This window comes from Schistocerca americana, chromosome 3 (genome assembly GCF_021461395.2).
Source record: "Schistocerca americana isolate TAMUIC-IGC-003095 chromosome 3, iqSchAmer2.1, whole genome shotgun sequence".
Classification (NCBI taxonomy): Eukaryota; Metazoa; Arthropoda; class Insecta; order Orthoptera; family Acrididae; genus Schistocerca; species Schistocerca americana.
Window position 1 is genome coordinate 217,264,426 of NC_060121.1, and position 16,507 is coordinate 217,280,932.

At 40.3% G+C, this 16,507-nt stretch overlaps 1 protein-coding gene across 1 annotated transcript in view; it reads left to right on the top strand.

The window, feature by feature from the left end:
* LOC124605613 overlaps positions 1–16,238 on the top strand; it is a 94,029-nt gene extending 77,791 nt beyond the window's left edge. The window contains exon 9 of the mRNA XM_047137420.1: positions 15,953–16,238. Coding sequence (XP_046993376.1) covers positions 15,953–16,004 — 52 coding nt within the window. The 3' untranslated portion in view covers positions 16,005–16,238. The remainder of the gene's footprint in view (positions 1–15,952) is intronic.
* The last annotated feature ends 269 nt before the right edge of the window (positions 16,239–16,507 follow it).

Genomic DNA, 16,507 nt, shown 5'->3' on the forward strand with positions numbered 1-16,507 from the left:
CAAGATATTTTCAGGTGTGCTGAACGAAAGGATAAAAATGTGCACTGAAAGTATCCACACACAACACAAGTGTAACTTAAAATTTTCCCGGTGAACTAAATATTCAAAAAGATTTCGGGCTTGCAGCCGGTCGTCGTTTGCTTCCATCCACGATATTTTGACTGGAGAACTGCCAGCCATCCTCAGGTGAGCCTTCGAAGACTGACGAAGACGCCCTCCGTTCCACAATATATAGCATGCGTCAAAACCATATTAACAGACAAACCACACTGCCTGCCAGCAGCGCCCTTGCTGGTGGAACTGCAGAACTCAGCTGTCTTCAGCGTTGTCAATTGCCGCACCCATCGGAGTACTCTGACGTCTTTGTCTGGAGCAGATCTTAGAGATGATGGGGTTCCATGCATTATCTAGCTGATAGCCATTGTCACGGTTCATAAGATTGTCTGTCATGCGAACTTCCACTGATTCTTTTATGACAGAGTCCCAAAAGGATGTTGCTGTGGCCAAAATTGTTGTCTTATCATACTCCATTGAGTGTCCAGTGGAAATGCAATGCTCAGCAATTGCAGACTTGCTAGGTTGCAAAAGGCGAGTACAGTGTTGATGTTCAGTGCAACGTTCTTCTACTGTTCGCATTGTTTGTCCTATATATGACATGCCACACTGACAAGGTATATTATAAATTCCCGCCTTCCGCAATACCAGATCATCTTTCACTGATCCCAGCAGGTCGGAAATCTTCGATGGTGGACGGAAAATCACTTTCACTTCGAAACCGTGGAGGATTCTTGCAATTTTGAAGGAAATGTTGCCAACAAAGGGAAGAAAAGCTAAAGATTTAGTAGGTGTGCTCTCTTCTTTCTCCACTCCCTGTTTCTTTGGCTTAATTGCAAGTGCCTTGCTAATTTGCCTTGTAGAATATCCATTCTCTTTGAAAACCCTCTTCAGGTGGGCAAGCTCTTCAGGCAAACTATCTGCATCTGACACTACATGAGCTCTGTGTGCCAGTGTTTTAAGTACACTCATTGTTTGCAATGGGTGATGGCAGCTGGACGAATTTAAATACAAATCAGTATGTGTGGCCTTTCAATAAACTGAATGCCCCAGAGAGCCATCAGTCTTCCGCCTAACTAGCACATCTAAGAAAGGGAGGCAACCATTTTTCTCTAATTCCATGGTAAACCAAATGTTCTCATGAATGGAGTTGAGGTGATCTAAAAACTCCATTAATTTTTCTTCTCCATGAGGCCCACTACGAAAGTGTCATCCACGTACCTCCAAAAAACAGTTGGTTTGAGGGCTGCTGATTCAAGTGCTCTCTCCTCAAAATCCTCCATAAAAAGGTTGGCCACCAAGGGAGACAAGTGGCTACCCATGGTGACGCCGTCAGTCTGTTCAAAATATTCTTGGTTGAACATAGAACATGTTGGGGAGAGAGTGTGGTGAAACAGAGCAGTGATTCCCACCTGAAACTTATTGCCAATCAGTGCCAAGGAGTCTGCGAGGGGTACCCTTGTAAAAAGAGACACCACGTCAAAACTAACTAAAAGTTCAGAAGTACTTAGGCGTGGAGCCCCCAGTCGGTTGATAAAATTGGCAGAGCTTCGTACGTGGTGTGGACATTTGCCTACAAATGTCCTCAGCAAGGATGCAAGATGTTTGGCTAAATCGTAAGTGGGGGCACCACAACGTCCTCCGCAGAAAGGGTTGCACTGCGAAATCTCCGAGAAGATCCTGACGTTGTGGTACTGAAGGCCGATAAAGGCAAGTTAACTGTACTGTTACCTCGCAGTTTGTATGTGAATAAGATGTACGGTCTACATTCTGCCTACAGGAAGATTGATAACGATCCTACAGGATGTGTGCAACGGAAGACATCTACACTCCTGAATTCTTCCTCGTTGCCTCCAGAAACGATCAAATGTTTAAGACCTCATGGCAGCGTACCTCCAAGACTCCTTGGCCTTCCGAAGGTACATAAAGACAGACTACCCTTATGGCCAATAGTGAGCAATATTGGTGCCCCCACTTACGATTTAGCCAAACATATTGCATCCTTGCTGAGGCCATTTGTAGGCTAATGTCCACACCACATACGAAACTCGGCCGATTTGCATTTGCACTTGATGTAGTCGGTGCTACGTTTTGTAACTTGAACCACTCCTGGGACAACGTGCAGATGATTTTGCTGTTGAATATCAGACGTGTGAGTGGTTTCTCGGATGAAGATAGATTTTCTTTATAAAGAATGTAAGCATTCAGGAACATTCTGCCAATTATGCTGAAAACCACTTTCTTCCATCATTTCACCATCTTCCTCAACTCCAGATAACAGTTTGTCATCATATCTGAGGAATCAATCTTGTTGTTGTTGTGGTCTTCAGTCCTGAGACTGGTTTGATGCAGCTCTCCATGCTACTCTATCCTGTGCAAGCTTCTTCATCTCCCAGTACCTACTGCAACCTACATCCTTCTGAGTCTGCTTAGTGTATTGATCTCTTGGTCTCTCTCTACGATTTTTACCCTCCACGCTGCCCTCCAATGCTAAATTTGTGATCCCTTGATGCCTCAAAACATGTCCTACCAACCGATCCCTTCTTCTGGTCAAGTTGAGCCACAAACTTCTCTTCTCCCCAATCCTATTCAATACCTCCTCATTAGTTACGTGATCTACCCACCTTATCTTCAGCATTCTTCTGTAGCACCACATTTCGAAAGCTTCTATTCTCTTCCTGTCCAAACTGGTTATTGTCCATGTTTCACTTCCATACATGGCTACACTCCATACAAATACTTTCAGAAACGACTTCCTGACACTTAAATCTATACTCGATGTTAACAAATTTCTCTTCTTCAGAAACGATTTCCTTGCCATTGCCAGTCTACATTTTATATCCTCTCTACTTCGACCATCATCAGTTATTTTACTCCCTAAATAGAAAAACTCCTTTACTACTTTAAGTGTCTCATTTCCTAATCTAATCCCCTCAGCATCACCCGATTTAATTTGACTACATTCCATTATCCTCGTTTTGCTTTTGTTGATGTTCATCTTATATCCCCCTTTCAAGACACTGTCCATTCCGTTCAACTGCTCTTCCAAGTCCTTTGCTGTCTCTGACAGAATTACAATGTCATCGGCGAACCTCAAAGTTTTTATTTCTTCTCCATGGATTTTAATACCTACTCCGAATTTTGCTTTTGTTTCCTTTACTGCTTGCTGAATATACAGATTGAATAACATCGGGGAGAGGCTACAACCCTGTCTGACTCCTTTCCCAACCACTGCTTCCCTTTCATGCCCCTCGACTCTTATGACTGCCATCTGGTTTCTGTACAAATTGTAAATAGCCTTTCGCTCCCTGTATTTTACCCCTGCCACCTTCAGAATTTGAAAGAGAGTATTCCAGTTCACGTTGTCAAAAGCTTTCTCTAAGTCTACAAATGCTAGAAACGTAGGTTTGCCTTTTCTTAATCTTTCTTCTAAGATAAGTCGTAAGGTTAGTATTGCCTCACGTGTTCCAACATTTCTACGGAATCCAAACTGATCTTCCCCGAGGTCCGCTTCTACCAGTTTTTCCATTCGTCTGTAAGGAATTTGCGTTAGTATTTTGCAGCTGTGACTTATTAAACTGATAGTTCGGTAATTTTCACATCTGTCAACACCTGCTTTCTTTGGGATTGGAATTATTATATTCTTCTTGAAGTCTGTGGGTATTTCGCCTGTCTCATACATCTTGCTCACCAGATGGTAGAGTTTTGTCATGACTGGCTCTCCCAAGGCCATCAGTAGTTCTAATGGAATGTTGTCTACTCCCGGGGCCTTGTTTCGACTCAGGTCTTTCAGTGCTCTGTCAAACTCTTCACGCAGTATCGTATCTCCCATTTCATCTTCATCTACATCCTCTTCCATTTCCATAATATTGTCCTCAAGTACATCGCCCTTGTATAAACCCTCTATATACTCCTTCCACCTTTCTGCCTTCCCGTCTTTGCTTAGAACTGGGTTTCCATCTGAGCTCTTGATATTCATACAAGTGGTTCTCTTCTCTCCAAAGGTCTCTTTAATTTTCCTGTAGGCAGTATCTATCTTACCCCTAGTGAGACAAGCCTCTACATCCTTACATTTGTCCTCTAGCCATCCCTGCTTAGCCATTTTGCACTTCCTGTGGATCTCATTTTTGAGACATTTGTATTCCTTTTTGCCTGCTTCATTTACTGCATTTTTATATTTTCTCCTTCCATCAATTAAATTCAATATTTCTTCTGTTACCCAAGGATTTCTATTAGCCCTCGTCTTTTTACCTACTTGATCCTCTGCTGCCTTCACTACTTCATCCCTCAGAGCTACCCATTCTTCTTCTACTGTATTTCTTTCCCCCATTCCTGTCAATTGTTCCCTTATGCTTTCCCTGAAACTCTGTACAACCTCTGGTTCTTTCAGTTTATCCAGGTCCCATCTCCTTAAATTCCCACCTGTTTGCAGTTTCTTCAGTTTCAGTCTGCAGTTCATAACCAATATATTGTGGTCAGAATCCAAATCTGCCCCTGGAAATGTCTTACAATTTAAAACCTGGTTCCTAAATCTCTGTCTTACCATTATGTAATCTATCTGATACCTTTTAGCATCTCCAGGATTCTTCCAGGTATACAACCTTCTTTCATGATTCTTGAACCAAGTGTTAGCTGTGATTAAGTTATGCTCTGTGCAAAATTCTACAAGGCGGCTTCCTCTTTCATTTCTTCCCCCCAATCCATATTCACCTACTATGTTTCCTTCTCTCCCTTTTCCTACTGACGAATTCCAGTCACCCATGACTATTAAATTTTCGTCTCCCTTCACTACCTGAATAATTTCTTTTATCTCGTCATAAATTTCATCAATTTCTTCATCATCTGCAGAGCTAGTTGGCATATAAACTTGTACTACTGTAGTAGGCATGGGCATTGTGTCTATCTTGGCCACAATAATGCGTTCACTATGCTGTTTGTAGTAGCTAACCCGCACTCCTATTTTTTTATTCATTATTAAACCTACTCCTGCATTACCCCTATTTGATTTTGTATGTATAACCCTGTAATCACCTGACCAAAGTCTTGTTCCTCCTGCCACCGAACTTCACTAATTCCCACTATATCTAACTGTAACCTATCCATTTCCCTTTTTAAATTTTCTAACCTACCTGCCCGATTAAGGGATCTGACATTCCATGCTCCGATCCGTAGAATGCCAGTTTTCTTTCTCCTGATAACGACGCCCTCTTGAGTAGTCCCCGCCTGGAGATCCGAATGGGGGACTATTTTACCTCCGTAATATTTTACCCAAGAGGACGCCATCATCATTTAATCATACAGTAAAGCTGCATGTCCTCGGGAAAAATTACGGCTGTAGTTTCCCCTTGCTTTCAGCCGTTCGCAGTACCAGCACAGCAAGGCCGTTTTGGTTAATGTTACAAGGCCAGATCAGTCAATCATCCAGACTGTTGCCCCTGCAACTACTGAAAAGGCTGCTGCCCCTCTTCAGGAACCACATGTTTGTCTGGCCTCTCAACAGATACCCCTCCGTTGTGGTTGCACCTACGGTACGGCCATCTGTATCGCTGAGGCACGCAAGCCTCCCCACCAACGGCAAGGTCCATGGTTCATGGGGGGAGGGAATCAATCTTTTCCATGTATTTATTATACTGTTGTTATATTGAAATAGGACATCAGCTTTCTTCAAAGGTTGTCGTTTGCAACTACTTCTCTCTGACGCTGTTGCAGTAGAGGAGGAACTGAGCAACAGAACTGGATTTTTCTGTGACTTCTTTTTCCTGAAGCCACAGAGAAGCACAAAGGCCTTTCTAAAGAATTTGACGTGCCCAGTGTCAAATTTGGAAATTAGGTGGGAGAAATTTTCTCTTCCTCCATATTGTGCCAGTGAGGAAGGTTCCCATGGAATACTGTTTTTCCACTACCGGAATTGACGTTAAGAAATTGTCACAGAAAGTGTGGTACCCCTTGTTCATGTAATTACCAAGAGCAAGTAATTTTGTAATAACTACATAGCCTAATTCGTGCTCTTTTATCTCCACTATGTCAGCTTCACATCTTGCTCCATGGTACACATAAAATTCAAGGCAGTAGTTCACCACAGAATCACATAGCATCCAGAACTTTACACCCCATCTGTGATGATGTTTATTAGGGAGATACTGGATGAGTTGAGAATGAGTTTTAGAACCACCAAGACTTTCGCCAACACTCAGCTGTTGATGAGATGTATAATGGTGACGAAACACATTATTGGCAATGTTCAGCATAATATCAAACTTTGCAGTGGGGTCATATGCTGGATGACCAGGAGGGTGCAATTTTGTGTTGTCTGGAAAGTGGAAAAATTTTAGGAGCAACTGAAATCTGTTACGCGAAAACATTCGGGAAAACCATGGAGTTGCCATATTTTCATCTGTAGACCAGTAACTAAAAATTGTTGGTTTCTTTATGAGTCCCATATTTAGTATTACTGCCACAAAAGCCTTCATTTCTGGAACTGAGGTAGGATACCACTTTCTCACACGAGAGTTCACTGATAAATTGCTGAGCATATCAGTTTGTTTCTGTTGCGATTATCGTAAACAGTTGCAATTGGCATAGCATTTATTGGTACCTGCTTGGGGCCTGGTAATTCTGAAAACATGAAGCGGTGTGGAGCAGGATTGTCCAACTCATCAGTTCCAGTTTCAGCAAACGTGTCACTGTCTGCAGTCAATTCTTCAACATCGTCTTCATCGCTGCTGGGTGCAGATTCAGCTATTGATGACTCATATGATGAGATATCACCACTAGACCACTCATAGATCGATCCACAGTCTGAAAAACGTGCAAAATCGTTCTCACTTTCACTACTTTCCGTGGTATACATCGCACGCAAATGAGACTTCTTCCTTGGCAGCGCCATAGTACCTTCAAAATGAATGAAAAACAACCTTGTTTTTGGAACTCGAAAATATCGATTATTGGCATCGACAATTGAAACAAAGTACTTGATGACTATCTTTTGACCTTTGTTTGTCTGGACAACATCAGTATACCACGATCTGTGCCTTAGTTTGAGAGAAAAGTGCATGTGAATGGCAGTACGATTAGATCGTACATGGCACTTTTCACACATACGGCATGATCCGATTAGATCGTATTTGGCCTTAAAAGGGTTAACTTCCATTTATACAATTATATACTTAACATGGTGTCTGTTCTTTGAGACATGTCCAAAAGAACGGACACCATGTAAGTATACAGGAAAAAACTCGTCTAGCTTGAAGAGGGAAACCAGATGGCGCTATGGTTGGCCCGCTAGATGGCTCTGCCATAGGTCAAACAGATATCAACTGCGTTTTTTTAATAGGAACCCCCATTTTTTATTACAAATTCGTGTAGTACTTAAAGAAATATGAATGTTTTAGTTGGACTACTTTTTTCACGTTGTGATAGATGGCACTGTAATAGTCACAAACGTATAACTACGTGGTATCACGTAACATTCCGCCAGTGTGGACAATATTTGCTTCATGATACATTACCCGTGTTAAAATGGACCGTTTACCAATTGCGGAAAAGGTCGATATTGTGTTGCTGTATGGCTATTGTGATCAGAATGCCCAAAGGGCGTGTGCTATGTATGCTGCTCGGTACCCTGGACAAAATCATCCGAGTGTCTGGACTGCTCGCCAGACAGTTACGTTATTTAAGGAAACAGGAAGTGTTCAGCCATATGTGAAACGTTAACCACGGCATGCAACAAATGATGATGTCCAAGCAGGTGTTTTAGCTGCTGTCGAGCCTAATCCGCACATCAGTAGCAGACAAATTGTGTGAGAATCGGGAATCTCAAAAACGTCGGTGTTGAGAATGCTACAGCAACGTCGATTACACCCTTACCACATTTCTATGCACCAGGAATTGCATGGCGACGACTTTGAACGTCGTGTACAGTTCTGCCACTGGGCACAAGAGAAATTACAGGACAATGACAGATTTTTTGCACGCATTCTATTTAGCGACAAAGTATCATTCACGTGAACCGGCATAATATGCACTAGTGGGCAACGGAAAATCCATGATGGCTGCGACAAGTGGAACATCAGCGATCTTGGCGTGTTAATGTATGGTGCGGCATTATGGGAGGAAGGATAATTGCCCCCATTTTATCAATGGCAATCTAAATGGTGCAATGTATGCTGATTTCCTATGTAATGTTCTACCGATGTTACTACAAGATGTTTCACTGCACGACAGAATGGCGATGTAATTCCAACATGATGGATGTCCGGCACATAGCTCGCTTGCGGTTGAAGCGGTATTGCATAGCATATTTCATGACAGGTGGATTGGTCGTCGAAGCACCATACCATAGCCCGCACGTTCACCGGATCTGATGTCCCCGGATTTCTTTCTGTGGGGAAAGTTGAAGGATATTTGCTATCATGATCCACCGACAATGCCTGACAACATGTGTCAGTGCACTGCCAACGCATGTGCGAACATTACGGAAGGCAAACTACTCACTGTTGAGAGGAATGTCGTCACACGTATTGCCAAATTCATTGAGGTTGATGGACATCATTTTGAGCATTTACTGCATTAATGTGGTATTTACAGGTAATCACACTGTAACAGCATGCGTTCTCAGAAATGATAAGTTCACAAAGGTACATGTATCACATTGGAACAACCGAAATAAAATGTTCAAGCGTACCTACGTTCTGTATTTTAATTTAAAAAACCTGTTACCAACATCCAGACATCTTAGTACAGTTGACAGGTCCTATAAGCGTATTCTCTTAAAAGAAGAACAGACCGAGAATAGAGGTGCTTATGAATCCACGCCAGACAGTCACTTACAGTGACTGGTGACTGCAACGGCTCTTCATGCACAGTATTTGGTTTAACAGTATCCCGAAGTCTCAGTTCTGTGTATTCATTGCACCCTGTAGTGTAAAATGTGCCTTGTCATTCCATAACATTTTGTCCAGCCACATGTCATCAACTTCAAAGAGTGTTGCTTGCAGCTCATGAGGTTTCAGTTACTGCACTGTCCGGATCCTCTACAGGTGCTAGCATAAAATACACTGCAAAACTTTGCATACTGTTGACCATGAGACGGAAATTCTCATGTCGCTGTACAAGCACTAGCACTACCTGAGACACATGCTGCAGGGTCAAATACAGAAACAGCAACCTCACGAATAACAGGGCACCTTCCAGGCGCCACGTCAAGCTCACCTGTGCTTTCAAATTTCATTATCACCTGCTTTAAAACATTCAATGACATCTGGTCTCTCCTCGGATCTTTCAGTCAGCTCTCCTCAGAACTTTCAGTTGGCAGTACACTCTCAATGCAGCACTGAAATTGCTGTTATTTACGCTTTGATTTCACTATAATTACATTTAAAGGACATGTGCTGATCTTTTATTTACCAACATAAACTTGTTTTTACTGAATATGACTTGCTCCCATGATTATTTATTGATCTATTACAAGATGGTGATTTTACATCTGGCATTTCATGAGGAGCCAATATTTTTCTTAATTTATGGCCAACTTTGAGCTTGACAACATGTTAAGTGTCCTGCAATATATGTTAAAGACACAAAATCAAATACTTGAAAATGACTTAAAAGGCCGAACCCTGGGTTTTACCTAAATAAACAATAAAACAGTCAAATGGTGGTGTGTTCCTTTACAAAATATTGTATGACAGTTGCTCAGCAACATCAAAAACTGTTCACATAAAACAATGTGACTATGAACTCGTGGCCTATAGTCTTGATAGGTATAATGTTCACTCAGATTATGGCTTGTCAAATAACATTGTGGCTGTCATACCGTCGTACAAACAGTGTATGGTACCAGATTTGCACTAGTGTCCACAATTAGAACTCTCTTTTTCCAGTGTAAATCGGTTACGTATTAATGCAGTAGCATATCTACCAGCTTTCACAGCCACACGATAATTACAGCCCATATTGAACCTCCATGAGTAGCTGCACTTTAAGTGTAACCACGTGGTACAAGCATGAAATACAAGAGTTTATACAAGGGAACATACAGTAAATTTTATCAAATCTCAAAGAGTATGCTGATTAGGACATGTGAAGAGGATGGCAAATGACAGGATAACCAAACGAATAATGGAAGGGAAAGTGTACTGCACCAGAAGGAAGGACCAACCCGGAGCTAGATGGCCGACAGTATATGGCCAGTCTTATCAAGACAGAGATCTGATGGTGGAAAAGAAAAGTGAAGAAGAGAGATATTTGGAGGCAGATTGTTAAGAAGACCAAGACCCGTCAGGACTGAAGTACCGAAGAAGAAGAAGAAGAAGAAGAAGAAGAAGATGATGAAGTTGACTTTATGCAGTGGTGAAGAAATTCTATGAAATCACTGTAAAATCTGTTATGATCAAGGGAAGAACGACTGATAAGAATATGACAGAAGGCAGTGTAGGGAACGCAACCTTGGTCCTTGTGTACCATGGTGTATCAAGAATGTCAGATAAAAATAAATATTATGTCAGTCTGAAATATTTATTTGTGTGTTTCTTTTTCGTGACTTAAGACTGAATAACAGTCCTTTGCCTGATTTGAAAAAAACAAAGCTTTTTCTATTTATAATTTTCGTTGTCACTTGTTATAATATTGCTAAATCTGTATTGTATCTATTTCTCCTCTTGTAAGTGCTACAACAAACAAATCCATATATCTTCTTTAATTTAGTAATACTGTTTAATACTCGCCACATATTAAACCAGATGTATAGTTCAGCTCATTTTCCATCAACAAACTCTCATTTTAGAAATGTTGTTCAACCCGTAAAGAGCCCCTTTCCTCTTTCACCAAGTGCCTGCTCTGCCTCCCTGAGGCACCAGTTAAATACAGGGTGACAATTATTGAACTGTATGGGAAAAAAAGTAAATTAGTTGCAAACTATGGTGTGCACACACTTTGTTCAACATGTAAACTTCACTACAGATGTTTGGATTTAGGTTATGACATCTTCGATATACCTGCCATCATTGGCGATGATGTGGCACAGATGAATAGTGAAATTCTGCATTACCTGCTGAAGTGTCGGAACATCGATGCTGTTTTCGGCTCAGCAATGCCTTTGGTGTTATTGCTGTACATCTTGTCATTAATATAGCCCCACAAAAAGGGAGTGGTGTGTGTTCAGATCCAGAGAATATGGCGGCCAATCAAGGCCTATGCCAGTGGCCTCTGGATACCCCAGAGCCAGAACACAGCCCCCATAGTGCTCCGGCAGAACATCAAATGCTCTCCTGCTTTGATGGAGTCTAGCTCCGCCTTGCATGCCATCAAGGAATATCGCACAGATTATTCCGTGAGTGAACATTGCACACCATACAGTCACACATTGAAGGTGAAGATATTTCTTGATTGTGAAATGCAGATTCTCAGTCCCTCCCAAATGCGCTGATTTTGCTTATTGACAAAACCATCGAAATGAAAGTGAGTGTCGTCGCTAAACCGTACATGCGTTCACATACTAATTCCCATCATGCCCCATGTCCAACCATGCGGTTTGAACATCCTAACACAAACCGTTCAGAAGTTATGATGATTTTATTCCATATAGTTCAATAAATGTCACCCTGTATATTTGGTGCTACCTCTTCATTTTACATCAATAATTTTCAAACCAGATGCTGAGGTCTGTGGAGTCTTTTTATATACAGCAATTAGGGGAAAAAAGGTAATTGACAAGAAGCAAGAGAAGTACACAAGGAGTAAAACTGCACTGAAGTGATTTAAATAAGCCAAGTGTGACTGCAGAACTAAGTTTTCAGTGTGTCTGAAAAAAACCTAATAAATGGTGTGTGTGACCAGATTTGACTTATGGCAATGCAGTATGTGATGGAAAAACAAAAACTATTTGAAAACTGTTGACTGCTCATAGGGCACTGGAGAGACGCATGTTGGGAATTGTTAGCATTGATGAGAAAATAAACAAATAGATCAGGGAAGAAACAGAAGTGGAAGATGCGATTGTTACTGAAATGAAAATGAAATGGAAGCGATCAAGACATGTAGCCAGGCAAATGGATTCTAGCTGGATTCAGAACGTTGTTTGCTGTATTCCAAGAGTTAAGGAAGAAAAGAGTCGACGACATATTGGAAGATGTGTAGATGACATTAGGTAACATGCAGGAGCGGAATGAAGGTACATAGGTATAGACCATAATGCATGGGAAAGTTTAAATATTCAGTAGTGGATGTCAAATTGAGTGGAGGTGGCTGTGGTTGTTGTTGTGGTGGTCTGTGGATTTCACTAAGCATAGCTTATATTTCAATAGGACTGAGAAATGGTGGTTGCTTAAGTTCATAACTTTTGATGCATCATAGTAGCTGGACTCCCTCTTTGACAGACTTACTGTGGCAAAGAAGTAATTTAATATTGTGTAATGGACTGAGTGACCTGAAGAAGTGGATTCAGGTGCCTGATGAGACTTTTTCCGTGATGAAGTGTAGGTGTTGTGTATTAACTGTTACCATATTGTGAAGATTGTGTGTAAAATGTGCCATTGTGAATGGCAAAGGGAGGGACCATAATCTGCTTCAGACACATTGTCTTTTACTCCAAAAAACACTTGAGAGGCCCATTGGTCGTAACTTCAGTGTGATGTTCAGATCACTATCACTGCAGTGATATGGACTACAGATTTCCCCTACATATGTAGATATTTCTGTAGTAGCAGAGCTAGCCCATTTTAGGATGAAAGTATGAGGTGTCGCCGCTTCATAGAGATTCCTCTGATCGCAGTTGTCCAGTCTTTCCTGTTACCCTCCCCATTTCCTAACGCTCACCAGTCCTTTTCCTTCAAGCTTGCACATTTCTGCATGTTTAAGATGTTTTTATATGGCTCTGCTTGGTGAGTAGACTTTTTATCTATCCATACTAAATATTCAGTAACTGCCCAGCTACAGATAAAGACAAAGCCTTTTAGATGGTGAGGACTAAATTGGAAAAGATAGGAGAGAGAGGAAGAAAAAGATTATGAAATGATTTAATGAGTGCTATCAGCAGTTCTTTTAATCTAAGATGTACACGTGACAGGTAGGAGGATTTCAGGAAAAGTTGGAGAAATTCAACTGACTTCTGTATTGAGTGACACGCTCCTCTTGAGAATACCACAAGGAAAAGTGAGAGGATGGAGTAATGCTTTTACTGGATACCAATGGAGAGACAAGACTGGGACTTCTGCTTGTAGCACAAGTCAGTGGTGGTGAAAGTAGAACTTTATTTCAGTTCTGCCAGTGGTGTGTTTTACAACTGCCCATTCTGCATTGGGTACTCTGTGTTACGTTATCTGCTATCCCCAATTCCATTCCAGAACTAGATATAAATCTGCAGAACATTTTCGGAACATACATTGTTTGCACAAACTAGGATACCAACATATTGTGTGGCTTAAGGCCGAACTATATAATGAAAATACATTTCTTGCTCTGCTTTTAACAAAATTCTGTTTTTGGAGTAAGGTCCTGACCCATTCAGACCCTGCTCTTGAAACATTAAAAGCATCACTGGATGATAGTACAAAATGGAAAGCCCCAGAAATGCATGAGTACCAATCATATACTAAAAACAAGAAACCTAAGCCAGTTCTGTTCCAAATTGGAGAGACATCACATAATTTTTCATTCATCATAACAGTGATTCCATTACTTCCCCTTATGTATTGTAATAATTTCTTAGTAACTTTGATTAAGGTTCAAGAATCTAGCTATCATAAATTTAATGAGTGCACTAGCTACAGTCTGAAGATGTGTGGATATGAGCTTCTTTTGTAGTCTATCTCATCAACTTCAATTGGTGCTAAAGATTGTGGAGCAATGAGTGGAAAGAAAGCCACCTGTGTGTCTTTTCAAGTAGAATTTTTGAATTTCTAATCTCTCACAATTACAAAACAGAAACATCATGCTCCATTTTGATGATTAACTGAAATATGTACCATATCTGTAGGATCTTTAGGTTAGATATTGAAATACATAGAATAGGGGGATAGGGGAGGTGTGAGGGGGGGGGGGGGGGCAGCAGTCAAGTCCCACATAGCATTATTGGACTTTATTTAGTTTCACTTAAATTAATGTGTGGAATTTGTGTATGTAGATCAACACTATCATGATACCTCAAAATGTTAGGTGTATTACTGTCACGATATCATTATGTAAACTATTTGGATTTAACCGTCCCTGCCTTTGTGCAGAAAATGTGGTGCCATCACAAATTATTTGGTGTCCACTACTGTACCTGAAAGAATTTACATCTTCATTAAGGATAAGCCACATATTTCCTTTCAATTATACAGCGTAAGAAAAGTCCTGCAGCCTACAGTCTTAAATGAAATTTTATTTTGTTCTAACCCTAAATACTATTTTTAAGGAAACAAGCATTGACTTTTGTAAGCAGGAAAACACAGGTGTCTACTTTATAATTTTTGCTGACTGTGTGCTCAGGATTTCATTTCTCAGTGAGTAAATCTTATTTAGATGAAAGAACACTCCTTTACAGTGGATTGCTGGCACAAGCATACAGTGTTTGTGACATACTGCTTCACATTTTGTTTAGTATGTTTCATTTGTTCACAGGAGAATACTATTGTGTACAGCCACATCACATGCTGCTGCTGCTGCTGCTGCTACTACTACTACTACTACTACTACTACCACCACCACCACCACCATTACCACTACTGTAGTATTAGCAGTAGTAGTAGTAGTAGTAGTAGTAGTAGCATGTAATGTGACTGTTTGTAATAACATATTACTAATTTTGTTTTTTGATCTTCCAAAATTGTGTGTTACATTTAGTTCTTTCATTGTTGTAAAAGCTGGAGCCTGATGTTTCTGTTCATTCCAAGCACTGTAAAAGTGGCGTTCACATTTTACAGTGACCAAATATTTCCAGTTTTTCACATACTTATGTCTCACTGATTTTATTTAGTACATAAATGAATTACCTACTTGGTTTTCAAATTATTAGATTTCTCAGTTACTACTACTACTAGTAGTAACTACAAAATCTAATTTGAAAACCAAATAGGTAATTCATTTATGTACTAAATAAAATCAGTGAGACAAAAGTATGTGAAAAACTGGAAATATTCTGCCACATTAAAATGTGAAAGTCATAAGACAAACTTAGAATAACTCAGAGAGATGTGCAAGTTAGGCCTGTAATGGTAATTGATGTGTCGACAGAAGTGCCGACACAGTGTGGTTTGAGGAGACCGATATGCACGCTATAAGCTCACGCAGACTGGCGTGAGGTCTGAAACAGGATACGTAATGAATGCTATAAAGAAAAGTACGTAGCTTCTGGAATACTTAACTTTAATTCATCATTTGAATACATCGTTCTTGATGAGACATGCTTCATACGATAACTATCAATTGCTCTGGCGCCTTGCTAGGTCGTAGCCATTGACTTAGCTGAAGGCTATTCTAACTATCTTTTCTGCAAATAAACGAGGCTTCGTCAGTGTTGCATCGCTAGCTAAGTCGTCCGTACAACTAGGGGCGAGTGCTAGTAAGTCTCTCGAGACCTGCCGTGTGGTGGCGCTCGGTCTGCGATCACTGACAGTGGCGACATGCGGGTCCGACATGTACTAAAGGACCACGGCCAATTTAAAGCTACCACCTAGCAAGTGTGGTGTCTGGCGGTGACACCACAGTAATCAAAGAAATGAGTGAGAATTTTCATATGTGATATTTCTGTAGTATTTGACAGAAACTGTAAGAAGACCACTATCCGGAATATATTTTGTTGAAGTTCTGTGAAATTAATTTTGAATAATTGTTTAATAAATGAGGAAAAGCATTGTTTGTCATTGCTTTTGCCTGTTAATGTTACATTCAATTTTCTTAGTTTTGATTTTTAAAATTTCAGGAAAACTAGTATGGAGGATCTCTGTGATTCAACAGTTCGCAAGATTGACTGATATGATCTGTCATTGAGCCCAATGCGTGCTGAAGCCATAGATTCAGACAATATTCTAGTCAGACCAAAGACTATAGATGAATGAAGGAAATATCTGTGATAGTCAAAACCTTGAAAAGGCATGTAATGTGACTGTACGTAATAACATATTTCTAATTTTGTTTTTTGAACTTCCAGGATTGTGTGTTACATTTAGTTCTTTCATTGTTGTAAAAGCTACAGCCTGATGTTTCTGTTCATTCCAAGCACTTTAAAAGTGACAAAATCACATTATTAGTGAATCAGTTACTTTTTTGTTCTGTCACATGGCTGTGATAGTGGTCAGCTTTATGTTTGTGTTATTGTCATTTGAACTAAATTGAATCTGTTATATAGTTTATATTCAGAAGATGTTGTAGAGCTCAATGTATTTTTTTGTCAGATGTATATATATCATTATGTGATTTCCTTCTAATTTTTGTAAAATGATATGCACAAAATCATTTTTTTAACATTGTGTTATTA